General features: G+C 35.4%; 3 protein-coding genes and 1 non-coding gene across 5 annotated transcripts; 2 read left to right on the top strand and 2 right to left on the bottom strand.

Moving 5' to 3' along the window:
* Positions 1–2,277: 2,277 nt before the first annotated feature.
* LOC113495924 lies at positions 2,278–13,594 on the top strand. Its single transcript, XM_026874923.1, has 8 exons — positions 2,278–2,911; positions 4,071–4,183; positions 4,588–4,776; positions 10,615–10,873; positions 11,268–11,370; positions 11,510–11,605; positions 11,989–12,144; positions 12,661–13,594. Exons 1-8 carry the CDS (start codon positions 2,700–2,702, stop codon positions 12,715–12,717), a joined length of 1,185 nt encoding a protein of 394 aa, XP_026730724.1. The 5' UTR covers positions 2,278–2,699; the 3' UTR covers positions 12,718–13,594.
* On the bottom strand, positions 3,120–3,192 carry Trnaf-gaa. Its single transcript has one exon. It is a non-coding gene; the product is annotated as a tRNA-Phe (tRNA).
* A 661-nt stretch (positions 13,595–14,255) lies between the features above and the next one.
* Positions 14,256–17,844, bottom strand: LOC113495798 (ubiquitin-conjugating enzyme E2 G2). Its single transcript, XM_026874741.1, has 5 exons — positions 17,592–17,844; positions 15,993–16,074; positions 15,516–15,634; positions 15,174–15,314; positions 14,256–14,803 (listed from the first exon to the last, which is right to left on the bottom strand). Exons 1-5 carry the CDS (start codon positions 17,632–17,634, stop codon positions 14,682–14,684), a joined length of 507 nt encoding a protein of 168 aa, XP_026730542.1. The 5' UTR covers positions 17,635–17,844; the 3' UTR covers positions 14,256–14,681.
* Positions 17,845–18,003: 159 nt separating this feature from the next.
* Positions 18,004–21,645, top strand: LOC113495796 (zinc finger protein 135-like). 2 transcript variants are annotated; one of them, XM_026874739.1, is made up of 4 exons: positions 18,004–18,378; positions 18,542–18,721; positions 19,094–19,317; positions 19,613–21,645. In XM_026874739.1, the coding sequence occupies exons 1-4, from the start codon at positions 18,304–18,306 to the stop codon at positions 20,451–20,453; spliced, it is 1,320 nt and encodes a 439-aa protein (XP_026730540.1). In that variant the 5' UTR covers positions 18,004–18,303; the 3' UTR covers positions 20,454–21,645. The 2 variants fall into 2 exon arrangements, with proteins under 2 accessions (XP_026730540.1, XP_026730541.1); XM_026874740.1 differs by having other exon boundaries at positions 19,853–21,645.
* The last annotated feature ends 1,742 nt before the right edge of the window (positions 21,646–23,387 follow it).

Below are 23,387 nucleotides of genomic sequence, written 5' to 3' on the forward strand. Positions count from 1 at the left end.
ATAAGTCCGGCACGCACACTTGTCTAAGCTCGAAACGGTGCGTGGCCACGAGAAGCGCGCCGCCTTGCTTTCTTCCATCCGCTCGGTCGCAACGTAGTATGTTATATCCTTGCGGGACAATTTCCGCGTCTTGAATGGATGTATTGCATCCTGATTCGGTGATAACATACAGATCGGAATTAAATGATAGTATGTTATTTCTGAATTGTTCTAATTTAGTTCTTAAGCCTCTTGTGTTTTGATCAAAAAAATCTAACTTATTATTGTTTGTTGACATTATTTTTGTTGACATTATTAAATTGGCATTCATGGGATGTGGAATTTTTGGAAAATTACAAAGGAAAAATAATTCTATCAATTAATGTTGGTACCTACTCATTATATATTATTAGACTTTTATAAATTGCCAGTATTCAAGTTTAATTTTCTCCTGATTTTAAATATGAACATTGGTTATACTATTTTATCTAGATAATCTAGTGCTCTCTGCTTTTGTTGCTAAAACTTCTTCAAAACTACTAGATATATTCTACGTTCATTAGGTCTACCAAGACCTTTGAAGTGAACCTACTTTCTACACGGTGTTGAGCAGATTCATTATATTAGTCTATGAGGTACTGGCCACAACCTTTGTTTATTTTTCTTACCGTACGGCAAAAAACGAGCGTTTTTTTATGACCACGACCAGTAAATCTTCTATTCTTTTCTCTAAATCTCTCTAGTTTCTTCCTCTCTTTTGGGTAAATCACACATCGATCGAAAACACGATCTATCCTACTATTTTTAAAAATGGTGCAAAGACCCTTTAGAGCGAGAAGTAAATCAATAAATGCCCTAAATACTGAAAGGGGTCACAAATCAAATTTATCTCAGGTCACGACTGAGCTAGCTCCAGCGAGTGGGGTAAGTTTAAAGTTAACATATCTAGATTGATAGATAGACAAGAAATTGAACGAAGATTAGTAGGCAGACAAAGCATAGCTGTCCATCTAAAAGCATAATAAAATAGAAAATTGGATCAAATTATCAGTGAACGATTAAAGATCAATCGCTAATACAGTGATCAAACAGGCTTTCAATTATACCTTCACAACTGCATACGTTTCCGCTTATACTTTAATCACTTTATACGTATGTATACTTAGCACTTATAGGGTCTCAAAGGGGACTATTTTTCTCAAAATGTTGGGTATGGAAGATGCCTTGGAGTAAGTTTTTGTTTCTATTAGTTCACTTAGAAACATTCATTTCATCTTAGCTAAAATTGTCGAGTTTATTAAACTTGTTTCGTTTCGTTGCTTAGCTGGGGAGACTTATTTATTGGTCCACAGAGTTCTATGTCTTCCATATTATAAATGGTCTAGGCTTGTATGATTGATCACCTACTCACTGTACATTTCAGAGGCATTACCAGTCCCTTGGATTACAAATATGTGAAGATCGTTCGCTTTGCCCTGCGTTCCATTTGTTACTGGCCGAATGAGCTTTTTGGTGGAACTTGGAAGATATCGAAATACAGAAGCCTTACCACATTGGGCGTCAATATTTTTACTTTGGTTTCGAATGTCGCGTATCTAGTGGATAAACAGAGCTCTCTGGGAATGCTCGAAATGGGCCATATGCTCTTAACTGTATTTTTGACTGCATTGACAGTGGTGAGTTGATCATTGTAACTTTGGTTACCAAAAGCGGCTAAAAAGGAATAGCTATATACTGGAATCACCCCATGTACATTTACTGTCCTCGAGTTTTGTACTTATATATCAAACTACCAAAAATCGCGGAACATAGGTACATGGGTTGATATTTTCAGTGTCCTATATAATGGTCGTCACTGCTCCGGAGCAATCTGGAGGAATTTGTTGTGGCTATTCTAGTGCAGTCATATAATTATTCACTTGAGAGACCGTTTTTCAACATCGTGGAAAGCAAAGTACATAAAACGTTTGCAGCACGTATTAAACCTTGTGAAACCTATGCTGAATTAGGTTGAGTGCGTTTAGTTTACACGCGAATAAGGCGGTCGTAATGTTGGGTAAAATTTGTTGGGAAAATCTCGACTACAGGAAATCAATATTGTGTATTTAAATATTTTCCCCGTATTTATTTCAGTCACGATCTTCAGTACTTCCGATGAATCCAAAATTTAAAAATATAGTCGTAAGGTTTCTTACTTCGATGCACCTTTTTCATCACGCTCACAAGTCGCCATACTCTAAGGAGGTATACTCTAAGAATTTATATTATTTCATATTAAAACACGATGAACTGCATTTATAATGTCCTAAAGTAAGATAACTAAAGAAGTCTATGTTACAGATGCACAAACGAATCCATAAGATCAGTCATCTAATGACGCTATTCTTGTACGCCCAGATGTTGGTCGGCTTAACGTTATTCAACGTAATTCCTATTTACCTGAACTATTCGAAGGGTAAACTGCACCAGAAGTATTTGGTGAACAGTACTTACGAGCTTGCTGTGTTTATGTATCACCCCAGAGACGCTACCACAAATCGTAATAGCTATATTATAGTGGCTGTGTTTGACTGGTTAGTTGATAATACCGTAGATATGCAAAACAAAGCAGAAAATTTTATACCTAAGTACTTACTAGATCTGTGAGATCATACTTTTTGCTTTCGTTCTTGATTTATTTCCATAGGTACGCTTCTTATCTTTGTGCTCACGCCGTCTGTATGGCTGATCTATTGCTATTCCTGATGATATTCCACATTTACGGCCACTTCAAAATACTCCTGAATCTGATGGCTACGTTCCCGAGACCGGCTGCTACTGTAAGCCGGACAAACAATACGAAACAAGAAAACCTTATGTTTTCGGAATCAGAGTTAAAAGACGTCTGTGTCAGAATTAAGGAGTGCATTGACTATCACAATTATTTATTGGAGTAAGTATATCATCTGGATGCAGATAATGGTCACGCAGAAAAAACTTTTTAGATTGAACCATTTTCATCGTAGAAATTGATGCCATAGCCTATTTTTTGAGTCTTGGATGCAAAACTGTCTGTAAAAATGTAAGCTCTCAAGTAAATAAACAAAAAGTTGTAACTGGAGTTTGATAGGGAAAACTCCAAAAGTGAAGATACTACTAAATAACCGCGGCGGGATTCGAACCCACGTCGCCCGATCGTTCAGTCGGGCGCCATTACCTCTAGGCCACGCGGTCTTACTACACTTTTGCGAATTTAACCTCCGCATTCGAACAAAGCTTGTTTAATTTAGTGATTTTAATGTTTATCATTTAAAATAATAATTTAAAGAACACAATACTTGTTTCGTCGATATTTCAATAACTACATTATAACTATCGTTTACTACAAAATCTGCGCTGTGGGGTCTCCCAGTAACGGAGCGCGGGAAGCGATATCGATCACTCTTCAGGTCGCCGCCTGCTACATACATTGCGGAGCCACGCAGCTCCGGTAACAACATTGATAAGCATCTGCGGCAATGTAACGCAAATAGGACTTATTTCTCGCGTCATGTAAATTTTTGTGTCACTTGTAGTGTGAAGGAGTGCTTCCGAGACTTCGATTTACCTTTTGTTTATTTCATTAATCCTGTTTCGAATAAATTAATTTGGCTTCACTCGATACATTCATGGGATGTGGAATTTTTGGATTAGCATCCTTTATGTCATGTCATCCTTAAGGATGCTAAACTTGTAAAAAGATTTTAACAAAGATGGCCTCTCCATTTTTTCTCTGAAGTGTTAGTGCTTTCAAAAACACAAGTGAACTGGTTTCGTCAAAAAAAGTCTCACGAACCTGTAACTGTTAGATCCACGCAAATGCGCTTTACCGAGATTGGACCGAAAGATCGAATTGCAGTTAATAAGTTAATAACTATTTTTGTACCAAAAATACCTATGTATCCATAGCCAAACCCATCCTTTAAAAATTTAAGTTCTTAACTTTTGTTTTCAACCTAATAGATGCATACTCAGCTAACTCTAGAGATACTAAATTCAATTTTACCTAAGAAATTATAATTAAGGTCCTTCGAAAAAAAAACCGGTTTCTTTAATAAAAGTTCATTTCACAGATTCACAAAATCGATGTCTGATGCGTTTGGTCCGATGTTATTAGTATACTTCAGTTTTCATCAAGTATCCTGCTGCCTACTGCTTCTTGAATGTGCCCAAATGGTAAATAAAAGTAACCAATGAACTTTTATGTAAAATATGCGTAGATAGAGAAAATGGAAAGCATTAAAAAATCTTAATCGATATTCTTTTTCGTGAAACATGAGAGCTCGCATATTATACAAAAATCTTTGTTCATCTAGCGTAGTTGTTACAAATTTGAGAAAAAATATATTTAGTCTCAATATTAAAAAATATATATTTTTCATCTCTTAAACCAATGATGATGAGGGGAGGGAATACAGTGAAATACAATCTCGTGTGACGCCACTTATCAGTACGCTTTTTACTTGCAAGTGCTGTTACTAGAACCCATAACCATACATTTTATTATTTTAAGCTTTCTTTTCAGCTTCCTTAATTTTAAATTATGTCATACAATGAAAAATAAACTGAAACGAACAAACTAGGATGCAGAGAGTACTCTAAGGTTAATAGTGATTTTGTTTCAGAGTGCAGAAGCATTGATACGTTACGGACCTCTGACTGTGATAATATTTCAAGCGTTGATACAGCTTTGTATTATTTTTGAATTAATTGGAACAGTGGTGAGGAAGATACCTACTGTTAAGTCATCCCAAAAAGTGGCAGTAGTAGTTCCACATTAATCTTAAACGTTCATTCCAGAGTGGAAAGTTGAAAGATGCAATATACGAGTTACCCTGGGAGTGTATGGACTCTAAAAACCGAAAACTGATTCTGTTTTTCATGTTAAACGTTCAGAATCCTATACACGTTAAAGCGATGGGTTTCACTGCTGTTGGTGTCCAAACTATGGCAACGGTAAGGATTGTGTAATTGTCTGGACATGACAGAAAAAAATGAATTGTATATTAGCTGATCCGGCAAACGCTGTTTTTCCATTTAAATTTTGGGGGATTTTTGGTGCAGAAACAACGTGAAGTACCTACGTATAAAAAATAAAACAAATTTTACGGATCACTCAGGAATACGGAAAATACATAATAGCCGATTCTCTGATGCATATAAAATATCACAAACAATGATAGGACGTTTCGGGGGACTATATTTTATATATAGGGTTTATTAACCTATATATAAAATATCGCGTGTACTGCCTGTTCCTGTACTGTCTATTAACGTAACTTAAGTATGGATTGCACAGTAGTTAGGGAGAAAATCATAAAGTATATTTTACTTACGGAAAAGAAGCGTCTCATTTAAAACTGTAAAGAGTTTTTGTTTCTAATGATCGATTAAAATGAAGCGTGTCGTATCTATTTCTGTTTTTAGATAATAAAGACATCGGTATCGTACTTCACCTTTCTTCGTACCGTTCCTGCCGATTAATTCAACAAAGCGCTTACGATAAAATTCCTACTTTCGCTATGGCACTTAAAACTTTTCTTGCAGATTTTTATAATCTATGACTTTTCGAAATTTTCCTTTTTCTTAGTCATGCACTCCTTTTTCTAATTTAAACACATTAAGGACAATTATTTTCATTTTGAATTTTGAACCAATAAATCTCTGCTTTAAAAGTCGTTTTATTGCAATAGATTATAATTTGTCCTGTGGTACATAACGCTACCTCTCTTCCACAAGAACTAACCTTACATAAAGAGGTACTACACTGAAGTTTGATGGTAGACTGCAGCTAGAAGGTGGAAAACGGATAATAAAACTATCAAAAATCATATTAACGAAACTATTGCTACCTACCAGTTCCACGACACCATGATACAGCTGATTCATTTAAACAAAAGCCACAATTCTTTAAAAGTATTCTATAGTAGGCATAGTGTTCGTAGAACATGGTTAGTATTAATTTGAATAACTTTGTAATTTCTAATGGTTAGGATGCTACATTGTACCTTGTCAATATTAAAGACATATGAGCCATCAAAAATAACGACGGTAGATATTTAACTGTTCTGAACTTCCTTCGTTTAACCGTTCCCAGCCACCTTCTTGGATTACTAATTCAAATTTTTTTTTCCCAGAACAATTAAATTACGTTTCGAAAAATAATAAATCATCGTCGGTCTAGCCTTTTACCCAACTATGTTAGGGTCGGCCTCCAGCCTAACCGGATTCAGCTAAGTACCAGTGTTTTACAAGAAACGACTGCCTATCTGATCTCCTCAACCCAATGACCTTGGCAACACGGTACCCCTTGTAGACTGATTGTTAGACTTTCAAGCTTCTGACTACCTGTAACGACTGTCACAGATGTATGAATAACAGCCCGGACCCACAATTTAACGTGCCTTCTGAAACACGGGGGAACTGATTATGACAAAGATGGTCACCCATCTACGGTCTAACCGCGCCAAGCGTAGCTTGACCTGTGATCGATTCACTTATGCAGTTATAGCTTAGCCACGAGCTCCGAGAAGTAATAAATCATAACTATCTAAAGTTGAGTTAGTTAGTAGGTTAGTTTTGTTGACTTAGATTTTCTCAATTTTCTTTTACATCTTCTCGTCTTAATGTCACAAAGATGTCATAGAATACATCTTACAGACAGATTCTGTTTTATCTGTGGGAAGAGCGAGCGTCCATATTGTTTATTCCGACGCTCGCTCTCCCCACAGATAAAACAGAATATGAAAATCGATACATATACTTCGCGGTCTTTTTCCATGTACCAGGAGTTCATAAGAAGTTAGGAGCTATACATAAAGTGACTGACAGTGTCTCTCTGTTAGACCAGAAAGGTACTTGAAAACCCTGCACCGAAGTACAAGTTGTGCCTATGTGGGCGACCACCCCCAACCAATTTAGGTTATTCAGTCTCTGGCACATGAGACAGTTAATAGTTTATACGCAAAACCTGAAATAGCGCATGTTGATGTTAGCTGACTCTAGGTGTAGTTGGGCAGAAAGATAGAGAAGCTCTATCGTTCGTATGTTGCGCGCAAAATTTCAATTCTTAAATCTCAAAAGCTTTTATAGTTTAAATAGATATTTAATTTCTTTCTTTAATTTCGTTCCGATTCAATGTCTATTCCTGCGTTTTCGATGACTGTAAAATTCCATTTCTCTCAAGCAAGATCTCGCTTATACGTTCCAACTTCCAATACATGCAGAATAGAACGTTGTGTTTTTGCCTTATGGATTGTACAGGAATATCGAAAACTGAACTACAGCAACAAACTGAAGCTTTAACAAGAAGGGAAGCGTTAATTAAATCATCACAAGATATGTAGATCATAAACTGAAACCAGTTCTGGAAGAAAACAAATGCGACTTCGTTCGCATGGAAAAGTGACTTTAGATAGTAGTCAGTAGTAGACGCAACAGGAATAACAAACGGACTGTTTTTATGCATTCCAATCATTTTGTAAGATAATTAGACCTCCTTTCAGCAGGGATATATTATCATTACGTCTTCATACTGTTTTAAACTCGCTGGAGAAGACAATGATGATGATGCACGACATACCCTGGAGGTGAGGACGTGATGGCACTTAAAGAAGTCGCGGAAAGGGAGCGAGTGTTCACGAGTGACCTCCCAATAAGTGCGAAGCTTAAGGGGAAGGAGGGCTGACAATGCCCTCCATCAGCCCCCATAAATGGCCTTTGGCGGCAGACGGGGGAATCTGATGACCAAATTCAATTGTTAAAGATGGCGCGCGCGGTGCTTCCGCGACCCTGCCTGGGATCGCGTTAGTTGGGTAAGAGAAGGGTGAAGCACTCCGGCGGTTTTAACCGGTCTCGTCTTCGCTTTCCCAAGGTTATACAAAGTCTAAGAGGATTTCCAGTGGTAAAAAGAAATGGACTGTTTAAGTATGATTTAAATAGAGAAGAAAAATGCTTTTTTTCATCTCATTTTACCTTCGGCCAGTAAAGACCATGACAATTAAACAAATGCAAATAGAATACCGACTTGTGCACAACCGGCAGAAGCCGGACAGGTGGCACAGGCACATTAAAAGCATGCAATTTATGATTAAATATTGCATTGAAGTTTACTATTAAATACTACTTTATAACCTACATTTCACTATTTAATGCAAACGTGGGACGATACTATATGGCGTTATAATAAGCCTCGTCTTGTCTATTTCAGCAATGGGTTCTGCGAAATAAATTAATTGGAAGGGTTACAATTGTTAATGCTACTTTACTAATCTATCTTGGTAATAAAGATGCCTTCAATAAATTATAATATAAGTAGGTACTTAATTTAGGAAATGTTATAAGGAGAAGATAACTCTGCAAGAACACTAATTATGCTTTGTTCTTGCAAAATTATATGCAGATTTTTGGTAATATGGATAGCATAAGTGTGCTTGTAAAAGATACAAGATTAAATTACAGTGAATGTCATAACAACGTTTAAAATGTATAGAGAAACACACCTGTAGCTTAAGAAAGTTTGGCGATCTGTCTTGTTTTACAAATCGATGTACAGTTTTCACTTTTCTACAATTTTATTATATGTATAGATATCAATCTAATATTTTCGAAGTATAAGGCAAGATAAAAATTGTATAAGCTTTGTAAAATACGAATGATGGTTGCTAAAGTGCGGATCTCAACTGTAACTATTAACGGTAATTGAGCGACAATAATAGCGGAACAAAAGAACAGTCGGATTGACCGGCATTAGCATAAAGTTAAGTACCAAGTGAGCTGACGTAAGTAAAATGAACTTGTGGAGAATGCTGTTCTTGGACGACGCTTTGAAGTAAGTCGTTGTCTTTAACGATTTTTCTATAACCCTTCAAAAAACAGATCGAAATAATGTCAGTAGCCTCACTCGCATTGACGTAACACAAAGAGGTTTGCAAAAGCTTAACAACAAAGCAGACTCATCGCTAGTTTTAAATGGAATTGCTTTTACATAAGAATAAATAACCTTTTTTATCAGAACTGTGACTTATTGCAGAGCAAGCGGAGATTTAATCAATACCTACGGCATTCATTCGTATTTCAGGGGGATCAAAAATCCTTTAGACTACCTCTACGTAAGAATGCTTCGAATAACATTAAAAACCATATTTTTTTGGCCATCCGAAGTACTTGGGGAAGAGACATGGAAAATATCAAAATTCAGGGGCGTTATAATAATAATTATGAATGCCATCACGCTTTTTCTGAACATAGGGTACACGATAGCCAAACACAAAGAGCTGAATATGCTGCAAATAGGGCACATGTGTTTGACAATTTTTTTGACTACTTGCGCACTGGTAAGTTTTATCTCAAAATGTAATAATCATTTTACATAACTTCTAGGTGACCATTTCAATTTCTTGAATATTCTTGTTCCAGTCACGATGTATCTTGTTACCGTTAAATCCAAAATATCAGAAGATGCTCGTCACATATTTTACGTCATTTCATCTCTTTTTCCATCGTCAAAAATCGGAATATTCTATGAAGGTGAGACTTAAACTTTGTCACCTACTATTGTAAGGTATCACTTCAGAGTTAATATACTATAGGTATCTCAATATAGAGCTTAGAGGGAACTAGTCTAAGCTTTGGTTTTGTCAGTTTCGGAATAAACCGGGATCGCGAGTCGAACTGTTCGAAGTCGAACGCGGTTCGACTCGCGATCCCGGTTTGGTCCGAAACTAGTCGGGCTACCCCGATAAATACGCGTGAGTAAACCGTCACATCATTTAATAATATATTATTCCATCTCAATATTTGTTTCAGATGCACGTAATGATGCATAAATATAGCCACCTGGTGACACTTGTCATCTTGGGTCAGATGTTCATCGGTCTTACCTTATTCAACGCAATACCTATCTATCTTAACTTTGCGAAGGGTAATTATAAACACAGCGAATTGGTTAACAGTACTTACGAATTCGCAGTCTATTTATATTTCCCTAGAGATTCTACTACAAACTTGAATAGCTATTATATAGCTCTGGCTTATAACTGGTAAGTATAGTCATGCAAGTAGGTACTAACAAACGTTTATGAAATCGCAAAATAAACTTTCACGTCAGCTAACGACGATTTGTTATTGAAGGAAAAATCGGTGTATTTACTAAAAAATAGTAAGCCGATACAAAATTACATATAACATAAACATAACTTCACCAAACTCAAAGCATTTAAGACAGGACATTTAAGTTCTGTCCATTGCCAAAAATAACATCACTATATACCTACATGTACTCTAGCATGCCGTAGACCATTTATCACTCTGCAGTACTGTAGTTGTGCAGTGCAGTACTGCACTGAAGCCGATTGTAACGTGTCCTATGATAGGTATTGTCTGTCTTAGCTGTTTGTTGAAACTCGATGTAAACGAAAATTAAAAAGGGTGAAAAGTCAGTTAAATGATAAGGGTGATAGGTTTTTTAATAGGCATTGTCGTTGAGTTTTATATTTTTAGCTTTGGTAGCTTATCAAAGTAACTTTCTACTGGCAGCTACGCATTGTGCCGACTACTGTGCTTGTCAGTACCAGAACACAAACATTCCTATTTAAGATCATTGATCTTAAAATAAAGTATTTTGTTACAGGTATTCAACATACATTTGTTCATGCTGCATTTGTTTAGTTGACCTTACAGTATTCTTGATAATCTTTCACGTTTATGGGCACTTTAAAATATTACTTAACCATTTAGTTACTTTCCCAACACCAGCAGACACGGTTGATGATACAACGAATACGATGCTACAAAACTATTTCTACTCTGAATCAGAAGAGAAAGATGTGTTTATCAAATTAAAAGATTGCATTACTTATCATAACTTCTTGCTGGAGTAAGTACTTACGGCCACTTAGGGTTTTTGTGATACTTTTTAAATCCCTTCCTTGGAGCTTGTGAAGGATCTAATTAATAGATTTAAAAAATCTAAGTATTCATGTTTTTAAATGTTATCAGAATCGGTTCAGCCAATTTTATAATAATTGTTAATTGTATTATCATTGAGCTCGAAGCTACCTTAAAAATTTCAGCCTGCTAGCTTATCGGGAAGTGAATCAAAATTGTATTGCAAAAATCCAACCGGAACGACAAACAATTAAAAAAAAAATATATCGCAATTATTCGGATTAATTTATTAAGATACTCTGTAGCTTGCGATCCTTACGGTGCGCTAGCCAGTTTCGCACAAGTACCTAAGAATCAAAGCAATTAAAATATTTTTGTTCCAGTTTCACGAACGCCATGACAGACACCTTTGGCCCAACACTATTCGTATATTTATGGTTTCATCAACTATCCTGCTGCTTATTGCTTCTTGAATGTGCTCAAATGGTAATAAAATAAACTACCAATCATAAATCTACTAGCTTTGGAATTATTGGTATTAACTTGCCCCCTAAACAAATACAATATGGCTTATAGTTTTACCAACACGGCTTACACCGTCGAAATTGAATTTTACTTCTTTCAGAGTCCAGAAGCTCTTATGTGCTACGGCCCACTTACGGTCATTGTCTTCGAGTCTTTAATACAAATGAACGTAATTTTCGAAATGATTGGATCAGTGGTATGATATTTACATATTTTTTTTTATATTTATATGTTTGAACTAGAACCGTGTCGAAAAATGTACAAGACCATCAAAAAAATGATCTGAGTATCTATTCTATCTATTAGCTTAGGAATTGAAATGGAGGCAGATGTTTACTGCCTAGAAGTCTACTCCACTACGAGACCTAATATCTGCTGCTAGATACAATGTATTTCTGTAAGGTATCACACCCCAGAGAATTAATTTAGTATAGACCTTAGGGGCAAACTAGTCCAAGCTTTGGTTTTATCAGTTTTATTGAGGACGACATCATCTTATTATGTGTCATTTAAAAATGCATGGTTTCTGGTATCGAAATGGTTTTCGTGATGCATTTATGCCGTTCCGAATGATTTCAGAGTGAGAAATTGAAGGATGCGGTTTACCAATTACCTTGGCAGTGTATGGACGTGAAAAACAGGAAAGTTGTTCTATTCTTCCTGATGAACGTTCAGACTCCGGTACACGTGAAGGCGATGGGATTAACACGTGTTGGTGTGGATACTATGGCAGCGGTAACCACAATTTGTGTGATAGTTATATAAGGAGAACCTAGATAACTACTGTTTTATTTGCGATTAAACCCTTTTTTAGCAGCTAATAACTTCAACCCACGCCGAGGACACTAAATGGGAATAATGCCGGTTTGTTGCTAACTACAACATCCCGAGCCAACACATTTGCCTAAGCCAGGGTCACGGGATTGTGCAAGCACGCTCTACTCGACTCTGGCTACTCTTAGTCATTTGGTATTCTTCTTGAGTGGGTGTAAAGAGCCGAACCCTCACTGCTCGTAATAAGGGACGCGTAGGACGTCCTTCTCCTTCTAGGCCTGTTAACTGTCCAGGAGGTGCGATACTCGCTACCCACAGGCCCGACCTATGGTCGCATGTCGTTGTCGCCTCGTCGTCTGCAGCGTTATCCCTCTTCGACTCTCGCAGACGTGGTGTTACCTCATTGACCGACATGGCGTGCGATTACACCTTAGCAACATACCTTTGAGTGTTCAAATTATTTTTTTATTTCAACAGATTCTAAAAACGTCGGTAACATACTTTGCGTTCCTACGCACTGTTCCGGCCGAATAAATACAAAGAAGTAAGCACCATATACAAAAAGATGTGTCTAATTGCAGCAAGAGCTGCAGAGTACGATGGAACTCCAATTTAATGTTGGTCACGTATCTTAAATTATTTTATTTTATGTAGATACTTCACTACTTTGATAATTATGTCAAAAGCAATAAAGTCATCAATAATAAAATGTGTAGTTTTAATAACAGGAACTATAATCGAAAATTTGCCAAAATCATCTAATGACGGGTGACAAACATAATATTTTTTTTTCATTCGAACTGCAAATTTACGTTTGGATTGCAGTTGAAATGCAGTCCGTCTGTCTAGAGCCTAAGACTAGCTGTCCCCGCGAACTATGTACCGCCTTACAGTCGATGATAACAACGCAACCAAAAAGACAAACAAAACTACCATTTTCCATATTTTATCACCGTTAAACCGCTTCCCTACTGTTCCGCGAATATTTCAAGACTAAAATAAGCCATAAAGATAATAAAAATACAGACGATAAGGTTGATATTCGTGTAGACATACATTTCCATGGTAAAGGCATTGTTACCAGCTGCCATATTTAATTAAATTGACAATTCCAAAATGACGTTTTGTGTCATTGACATTCATCACCTTTATAAAGAGTTATTGGGATGAAAGAGTCTTCTGCAATGTAGTTACACAGTAGTTACGTCAAACAATAAAAACATTTCAAAAAATTAATATTTTTTATTGAAAATATTTTTTAAATAGATTAAATAGTATTTATAGCTTGTCTTACATGTACAAGAAAATAGATTCTATTGAATTAATAAATACAATAACATTATAAAATCTGTTTGTAATTATATACTTAGTTAAAATTGGCATACTTGTTTATAACCCTACACATTGATGGTACAGCAAAAACAACTATTTTTAACATTAATTGGAATTAACTAGTCAGAATAACTACATTGGATGGTGGTGTTTATGGAGGACATTGAAGGATCAACACAAAGATATGAATATAGATATGACATTTAGTATTACAATAATATTCTATTATCTTAACAATTCGAATTGTAAGTGACGTTAATTACATATTTAAAACAGTCGAGTTCAAATTCAAACCAATGAGTTATTTTTTTTTGTCTGGTAACTCGTGCACCATAACACTTTAATTTATTGGATGCCAGTGTAGGACGCAAACTGGGATTGCACTAATGGAAGAGACCTGGATAAATACCATTCGCAGGGTCAACAGGATATTAATATTTAAAAGGGTGATTTTACATTGAATTTTACCTTTTAACCGCCACACTCATACACATGACAAAGCACGGTCTTGGATGCATAGCATACGTATTGACGCTGCTTAATCGTAGGTAACGTATTGCTTTGTCTGGTATATTTTTTTAATTATGAAGCTTACCTCAAAACAATTCATGTTCTGTGAACGCGCATTAGCTTTAGTTCTATTTTATAGGTATTAAAAGACAAAATTGCATGATGGCGTCCAAAACACGCTTTTGCTATTATAAAATGGCGGATAAAAGGTTAAATAAACACTGCATTCAGAGGAAAATGTATTCAAGCGACAGTAGTGTAGCGAGGGATGAGTTTTTCAAGAACCATTAAAATAACTTGGATAATAGAAGGTTATGTTAATGAACTACTTTTGTTGATTCTCAAAAAAAAGAGTTCCCTCGCTACAAATACCTAGTAGAAACGCACGCTTATTTGGACGTTTTACAAATGACGTCAGAACAATATAAACATTTCCGTTAAATCCAATGAAGTCACCAAGAAATTTCGCTATAACAATGAATATTCGCTAAAACATCGATTAACTAGTAATTATTTCCTAAAATTCGATTATGTGCAAAAGGTATGGAAGTTTTGTGAAACAATGTATATATTTCTCTATATAACGCTTATAGAATCGCTCGGAATCGCTTGACAACGGGAAAAATAAAGAGTAAATTGGACCTTATAGCTACATTTTACGGCGGAGGCAAATCAAGCGTTTTTCTTACGAGCCGCTCTGCTATTTTATTGAACTGATCACGATCTTCCCTCCACATTTTGGCAGCGTCTACATTGGCTCCACTCTCATCATTGGGTTCTGAAAGGAGATTTATTTTCTTAATTATAACAACAGCTGGCAGCACTTCATCAGTTATATATTATATAACTGATATACTTGTATTTCTGCTTTTATGCATATGCAACAGCACTATCATATCACAATAATAAGTACAAATGTGAAAGTGTTTTTCCATAAGTTATTGATATATATTGTCAGATTTAAGACAAAGCTGCTAATCAAATTGAACAATGTTGTAGACAAAATTATAAGTGTATGCTAATACACTATAAATTAACACAATATATGTAAATAATGGGTACAAGAAAAACTTTATTAACGTTGTTACATAATTCCATGACAAATAATACCAGATGATTGAAGAACTAAGTAAACTGTCATAACTTACCAGCCAACATGCTGACAACGGAGAGTAATATCTTCTCCACACTCTGCACGGGCGACCACCTCTCAGCACTGCTCTCATAGCCCATGGGGTCGTCGCCAGGAGCATGCAGGATAGATATGCAGACACGACCATCAGAGTATACTGGAAACAGAAGTATAAGTATTGTAAAATGTTTTATTATTTGAAATTTCTAAACGGACATTTCCATAGTCAAGAGTGGCGCTCCAAGACTTCAAGTTGCTGTAAGCTTGGGCATGTACACAAGTACCAGGCCTCTTTGCCACGTTCAGTAGATATAAGATATTCATTAAATTTCTTAACTAATTGTAAAATAACACTTACTGTTGGGATGAAACATCTCACAAATAAATTGCATTTTGGGTGGACTCAATGGGTAGTCAGGCGGAAAAACAAGTTTCGCGGGGAATATGCCTCCTTCAAAACATGTGCCTTCTGGACCTCTGTAAAAGAGATAGAACATATTAAACTAGACGAAACATAAGATGTCACAGCATTAGATGGAAGAGTCATTACTTGAATTTTATATGCACACATTGGTTAAAAGAGTTTTTGATCACTTTATTACTAATCTAGAATATTACAGTTTGTTCAAGAACTAGATAATACTATTTGGCATGCTTTATAATGAATTCATTCAATCTATAATTATTCATTCAATAAGAAAAAATACTTCACATTGTTTTCATGTCTAAGAGTTTTCTGTAACTCAACTCATATCTATGGAATGATATACTTAATTTGATTCTCATATAATATACAGAAAATGGCAGAAGTTATATCACTAAAATACATTCTTACGTTATTAGTGCCTCCCATTCAAAAAAGTTTTCTTCATTAATGGGCCCGGCTATTATGCCTTCTGGGGGATTGAGAGTCAGTTCTGTAATTAGCAAAGTGTTTTAAAAAGCATGTACATATTATAATTAAACAAATACTGTTGATTGATGTCAAATTAGAATGGTTATATGAGAATGTATTACTGTGATGGTTATTTTAAGTCATGTAAAAGTCCAGCGATGAGATTAATACTGAATATTGAGAATGAAAATATGGAGCTGGCAGTTTTATCGCTTACCATAAAAGAAAAATATGTCCTACCGAGTATAATGAGATATACAGGATGCTCAAAATATTATGAGAAACACGGAAAGACTTGAAAGAACGGTTATATAAGCATCTTTAACATATATTTGTATTTCTGCTTTCATAATGAATGGACAACTTGTAAAGTAACCGTTAAAATGTTGTCTAATATATTATTTATCCCATTTCACATTATTATTCATAGAAAGCAATGTGCCTTGAGATATGATTAAAAAATGTATTTTTTTAAAGTAGAGCAGTATTATTATTATGCTAAATGAATAGATCAGATATTTTTTATTTTTAAGCAATAGAAGAGGGCAAAATTTGTCACATAAAATGTTAAACCAATGATATACAGTGGTTGCTTCAAATTAAATAATAGTTGAATCTATTCTCTTCAAATTAAATAATTTTTATAGCTTAATCAAGCAAAAACAGGTGTATTTCAAAAAATTGTTGTCACTTTATTTTTTACTGTCGCCTTACTAGTTCATTTGATTCTTTAATGACTATGCTGTCTAACTCTGATCGATGTGGCAAGATATATGTATTATTTAAACAAATGGCAGCAATATTTGACTTCATACATATGGTCGTTATAGCCTTATGATTAGGAAAAAAAGAGCTATCATTATGAACATAATAGATAACAGTATAATGAATGCTTAGAACTAATGAATTTTTGTGCACTTAGTTTTAGAGTAACAGTATTATTTAGATTTATTTACTAAATTTGGAACGAATTTTATAAATATATCATTATCATCATTGCAGCCTAGAGCTGTCCACTGCTGAACACAGACCTCTCCGTTTGTTCTCCAGCGAGACCACTAGGAAAAATCTTTCAAAATAAGCGACTCGGAACTTTATGCTATTGTAGTTAAATTGAATTATATTATACCATAGATGTATGGTCCTATCAATAGGTGACTACAAGTATTTTTTGCTATCAGTATCATTCAGTATATTAGAAAAGATGTTGCAATCTACTATTAAGAGTCAATATGTGAAGCAAGAGACATTGCTTGCTTGGATGCTTCGAGGTAGATTAAACTGTTCCAGCCATAATACTTTTAAGGAGCGATATAATGGTCTTTTTATTATGATTTTAGTTTTGTACTAAACAGTTTTAGTTTTGTTACTTCTCTGGCACAATAGCTTAGTAAACCTACTATTATTTTACACATACGACATTATTATGAACTTATATAAGTTAGCTTTCAGGTTTATTTCATGATATAAGTGAAATGAAGTAAATGCAATGATAATAGCAAGAATAACAAAGGGATATTAATCAAGTAATAAACTTACGTTTATATTCAGCCATAAGCCGCCTCAAAGCTGACCCAGCCATGATTTTCACGTAGTCGTTACTGTTGATGTAAAAGTTACAATTTCATCAAACCAAAAGCCAAAAATCTTAGCTGTGTCAGAAAATTGTATTATTTGCTGCCAGAGTGGGCAGCGTTCGAAGTAAGTAAATGAACATTCGAAACATTGCAACTGCTATTTCTCTTACTCTAACGGATTTATACTTAGTCAGACAAAGAGAACACTATCACCTTGTGCACCAGAACTAAAAAATTAGCATCTGAACCGAGAAGCAAGAAAATCGATTACGAGTCACAGAAAAGTGTCAAAACCGACAAATAAGTCGAATGTGTACATTTGTAAACAGATACAAAATATGAACTCATTACATATTTATTTCTGTCATAAATATATTTTACATTAATTTTATTAACAAACAAAAATTAGCTAAATAATATATATGTGATCTAGAATACCTTGGACTTAAATAACATTACAATCAAATCAACTTTTAGCCTCTGTGGTTTGTTGTCATTTTACAGTCTGTGATGTATGGAAGCAAAAGAAAAGCGGTGGGTAAGCGGCATTTTTAAACTTCATTCCGTGTTCACAAGTTTAAATATAAAATGCGGGGTATTTACTAAACTAAGTGAGGAATTTGATTTCTGTGTAATAAGCAGCTGTACCTGGTTCATAAATAAAACCATGTAGCATGGAGCAAATGGGTGAAAATGCATCATGCTCATCAGAGCCATTAGTTTTTCTCCCTGTAACCCCAATAATACAAGTAAGCTATTCGTGTTTTGTAATATTCTTTTAATTAAATTAAACTATTTAAATCATTGTAACTAAGACTAAAAACCAAAGTTTGTTTGAAATTAAACAGCTACGTGAGAATATAAAATTTTCTTCTTCACCCTTTCATATAGTTAACAATCTTATATACTTAGTTACAGTACCCAATGGTGTGGGAGGACAATAGCTCTTCGGCAAACTATACCTGCCGTTTGTGCATGAAAACTTTCTACAACAGAAAGGCTTTACAAAATCATAGGAACTTACAACATGACGATGAAGCTACTGGCAGCGATGAGGAGCAACGACCAAAACCGGTACTTCAGACTGATCAGGCAAGTCAAATTGAAAATTCTTTTTTTTTCGAAAAGCAATGTTGGCTACATATAAAGGCCGGCTTAGCTGTACTATTTTTCTCATATTGAGTATGCCTAACTCTTGAGGAATAAAGAAACGTGCTTTGGTGCATCCTTACATAAAGTATTTCATGATGCTTCAGTAATAACATAACATCATTTAATACGAGTTAGTAATACTAAATTTTATCTTGAGTTTACGCTCTAAATGATCACATCTTTAACAATTGGAAATCCATTTCATAATTATGAAATTGGTTCATTCGACACACAGTTTTCCTTAGTCATGTGACTGATATATCGATATTTTTTCGCGCTATTCTAAAAACCCATTGTACAACCCCCACACAGAACAACGGGCTTTGCGGTTTTAAATTCATACCGCTACAAAATAATAATGACGACCAAGTAACTGGACGTGATGGTTTGATCACACGTACGTTTACAAAAGATTGTACATACTTGATAATAAAAATCGAGGGGGACGATATCGAGAGCGATGCTGTAAAACGATCACGACTAGACGGTGTTGGTAAACGACCTCAAAGTAAGCCAAAACCACCCATCGATCTCAGGTATGTGTTTAAACCAGGTTTTGTTAAGTTTTTTTTTATATTTCAAACGTTCCTAGCATAAAGTTGAGGAGAGTTACCTCTTAAATAAAATATTATTTAATTTAACATGATTTTAAGATTTTACTGAACAAAAACATAAAGGCGAAATGTGGTATATTTTCGAAGATTGCACCTCTTTTGTGAATAACATATTTGGACAGATACGTATTGCTTCCGTCCTTGCAAACTTGCCATTTTATTAAAATTTACGGTAGTTACCAATCCTGGTGTCTTATTTATTATTTGTTTTGACCAGGGGCCCCTTTACTTGCACTTTTCCTTCAACCCTGCGTCCGGATCTGCAGTGTCGCCGGATCTTCTTCAACTGTTGTGATTATTCGGTACACTACCGGGAAGAGCACACTAAAAGACGCAAGGCTGCCCTGCGCTGTCAAGTGTGCGAGAAACGACTCGACCGGGACTTCTACCCGACCGATTCGATCGCGGCGCAGCTTCACGCTGCCAATCAGTTTACCTTCTCTTGTCGCATTTGCAGTCAAACATTCCTGGATAGCACCGAGTACGACGAACACAACCGGATCGTGCACGCTAAGACAAAGCCGCACGAGTGTTCGATATGTGCCAAACGGTTCACGCAACAAGGTGGCTTGCAACAACACATGCGAATGCATACCGGCGTTCGCCCTTTTGTTTGCACATTTTGCCCAAAAGCGTTCACACAAAAAGCTGGGCTCGACCAACATCTTCGAATCCACACGAAGGAGAAGCCGTTCAAGTGTGTGATATGCAGCAAGTGTTTCTCCCAGTCTGTTCATCTCCGACAACATATGCGCACTCACACCAATATACAACCATTTGAGTGTTCCGTATGTGGGCGAAAATTCAAGCAAAGCAGCCACTTAAATTTTCATATGCGTTCACATCTTGGCGACAGTTCAATGGTCGTGGAAAATTATGCGCAAGGGGACCGCCACGATAATCAATTGGAATTCTTGAAAATTGCAAATCTACAGCCGGTGCAGGACGGGGAGACAATATACTATGCAGCTGAACTGGCGGCGGGGCCGACGTCAAATCAAAACTCATTTTCATTTCAGCCACAAGTGGTCATACCTGAAAATGTACTTTCGTTATAATTTTAATTAGTAAATTAGTATTTTAATATGGCATGTAGGACTTAAGCATTAGGGTAATAAAAGATTTGATTTATGTGAAAATCATAAAGTACCTCCAATACTTTCCTATTAGGTTTGTTATAATTCAATTGCCACCAATTTATTTATCGGTTAGGTTCCTATATGTTCTTGTTGTAAGTATAATATTGTGTAAAATCTTTTAGCAGTCCGCACTATCAGGCCAGATTACGATATGTAAAGACCTCGAAAACTTAGACGTCTAGCTAGATATTAAAAAAAGTAGATTATTTCTTAGCCATATCACATTTTCTTCGCTCTTTTGATATCTTTTTTCAACCATTGTTACATAATTCAAAATAAATCAATTACTTCTAAGCATACATGTAATGTTTTTTTTTAACACCTATATTCCTACTGCTGCGCTAAACTGCATTCTACGATAACATTAAATTGAAGTCACAAAAAAAAAAATTATTCGTATCGAAATCAAATCATTTTATCAATCGAAATATAAGCATTCGTTTGAGATTATGTTAATTCACATATTTTGCATGATATTGACCGATGTCCAAAAACATGCACTTAATTTTGGGGTAAGTATTAGTGTGGTTCGACTCGATTCTAATCCCAAAAAGATCTGTTCACCAGATCATTAATGTATGAATGAATAAAAAATATTCGGAAAAAAATAGTGCAGAAATAAATAAATAAATAGCATTGCATTCTACCGACGCGACGCCGCGACGAGGTTTATGCGAGCACCTTCAAATCATCTGAATTTTCCCACGACGAGTTGCAATTGTTGCATGCCAAGTACCAGGAGAACATAATATCAAGGAGGTCAGACGTAGTAGTAGTATTGCATTTTATACTAGAACACGTGCTAATTGCACTTTCCCACTCCAACTTGGGGGAAATGGCTGCCTTCAGGCTTTACTACTTTCCTGCTTCCACCTTACTGTCATTGGGTGCATCTGAGGATGCGCAGTTGAACTGTCATTTAGTCTCTTGTTAGCACGTACGGCAGTGCCTGAAGTTTGTAGCACTAGACTGACGTTGTAAAGAATAAAATCGCTGTCAACTGAATGCTAGCTTTTGCAAAAGGTTGTATGCCATGTCTTCATACGGATCGTGTTCTATAGGAATATGTGCAATCTGAAACTAACTATCGCATTAATTACTTATATTTTTTTTAAGAATCCCTTAAAATAATTATAGTTATAAGTTATAGTTCTGCAGATTTTATGTAATCTTTATATCATCGCTACCTTTTAGTGAGTGCAAATGTTAAGTTAACTCGATGATAATTACGTTAAAATTATCGTGATTATATTAACAACGGCCTGTGACCTGATTCACAGAGATAAGCGTCGCAAATTATTAAAATAACTAGATTTCAGTATATTAAACAATGACCTAAAGCTAAAAAAGTATATTTTTTCTGAGTATGTAGACATTGTTACTAAAAAGAATGAATATATTTAGTTCTCCGGTTTCCAGTACAGTTTTAATACGTAATAGAAATATACAACACTTTGATAAAAAAAATGATCCAAGCGTTGCCTGCACTACCTACGCATAAAATTGTAATTAATTTCGCAAATACAATAAGATTTTCCCAAAGTTGTCTTTCGCTGGATTCCAGATCATGAATGTTAGTTCCGTTTGTTATGATGTATGCAAACTATCGGTTTAGACAAAGGTATTGGTGCGATGACGCGTCGTCAAAACATGTATGGCGGGCGTGTGGGCTCGGCGTGTCGGTTACATTTTGGTAACTTGTATATTTTCTTAGAGCCGCGTATGGCTCGCCAGGAAAACAAAGGGATCATCCGACTGATGGTTGCATCCTGACGCGACGAACCCTTTTGTTTTGTGTTGACCTTTGTAATGTCATCATCTAGTTTGGTTTCAGTAATGTCTCTAAAACCAACTAAGTGTAGGCAATAAAATAGGGTCACTTTTTATTTTTAGCCTTTTCTGGAATAGGTAATTGCTGCTACAAGAAAAAACTTGAAAGTTTGTTAGGTTGCCGTTACAGTAATTAAAACTGAAATAAATGAGTTCAGTGTTCAAATTCTACTTTTCTAGAACTTGTTTATTTCAAAGTTTCATTCTTTGAAAATAATTAATATAAGTTTGGTATTTTATACCCCACTTGCAATTAACCTAGCAATGTTAGGGCTGCTAAAATTTAAACGCCATTTAAAACCTTTAAAATACATTTAAAATATTATTTTTGTTAGAATCAGATATCAATTAGTAAGTTTTTTAACCCTAGCACATGTGGTAGTTGTGCCCGCAGTGATTTACATTTGTTTACATCCGCTGTCCGAGGGTAAAAACGTAACCTATGCAAGGGTTGAGCCCAACTCCGTAAAAAACACATCACAGAACCGCACGGCTATGTTGATAAAAAGTTTATTTTTATTATTTTATTATAAATCCGGAGCAAAGATTAAACTATGTTATACCTATGTATATCCCCTATAACACAGGATTCTCCGTGCATGGGGGACATCATTCGCAAAATATGCAAAACTGTATTGTTTCTTTTCTTGTTCCTTTGAGCAATAAAGTATATTATTACCTATTTGAGGTGACGTCACTAGCGTTTGCAGTATATGTCAAGTTCTTATCATGACTTTTGTAATAGAGCAACAGATGAACGGAGATAAAAAAACGTTATTTTATAGATAGAATTTCTACTTTAACTACCTAGTACGATTTTAATTCTTTACTATTTATAACAATAACCAGCACTTAAAGGATCAAAATTTAAACCTTTTTACTGTTTAGTTTAAACTTTAAATGAACGGAATGGCATAAAAATATCACATCAGCTAGGTATCGGATTAAGTATGTGCCAAGCTTAATTTTTGTGATTGATCTATTTTCGTACTACCACCACTAAGTAATTTCGTAGTTTGTTCG

Source organism: Trichoplusia ni, chromosome 7 (assembly GCF_003590095.1).
Source record: "Trichoplusia ni isolate ovarian cell line Hi5 chromosome 7, tn1, whole genome shotgun sequence".
Taxonomy (NCBI): domain Eukaryota; kingdom Metazoa; phylum Arthropoda; class Insecta; order Lepidoptera; family Noctuidae; genus Trichoplusia; species Trichoplusia ni.

Coding starts and splice junctions, on each gene's coding strand:
- LOC113495924 (XM_026874923.1), top strand. CDS start 2,700: ATGGCTGATCTATTGCTATTCCTGATGATATTCCACATTTACGGCCAC. Junction 4,777..10,614: donor GGCAGTAGTAGTTCCACATT/AATCTTAAACGT, acceptor CTTAAAATAAAG/TATTTTGTTACAGGTATTCA. Junction 10,874..11,267: donor TATCATAACTTCTTGCTGGA/GTAAGTACTTAC, acceptor TTTTTGTTCCAG/TTTCACGAACGCCATGACAG.
- LOC113495798 (XM_026874741.1), bottom strand. CDS start 17,634: ATGGCTGGGTCAGCTTTGAGGCGGCTTATGGCTGAATATAAAC. Junction 16,075..17,591: donor GCTTATGGCTGAATATAAAC/GTAAGTTTATTA, acceptor TGCTAATTACAG/AACTGACTCTCAATCCCCCA. Junction 15,635..15,992: donor GAATGGGAGGCACTAATAAC/GTAAGAATGTAT, acceptor TCTCTTTTACAG/AGGTCCAGAAGGCACATGTT.
- LOC113495796 (XM_026874739.1), top strand. CDS start 18,304: ATGGAGCAAATGGGTGAAAATGCATCATGCTCATCAGAGCCATTAGTT. Junction 18,722..19,093: donor CGGTACTTCAGACTGATCAG/GCAAGTCAAATT, acceptor ACCCCCACACAG/AACAACGGGCTTTGCGGTTT. Junction 19,318..19,612: donor AAACCACCCATCGATCTCAG/GTATGTGTTTAA, acceptor TGTTTTGACCAG/GGGCCCCTTTACTTGCACTT.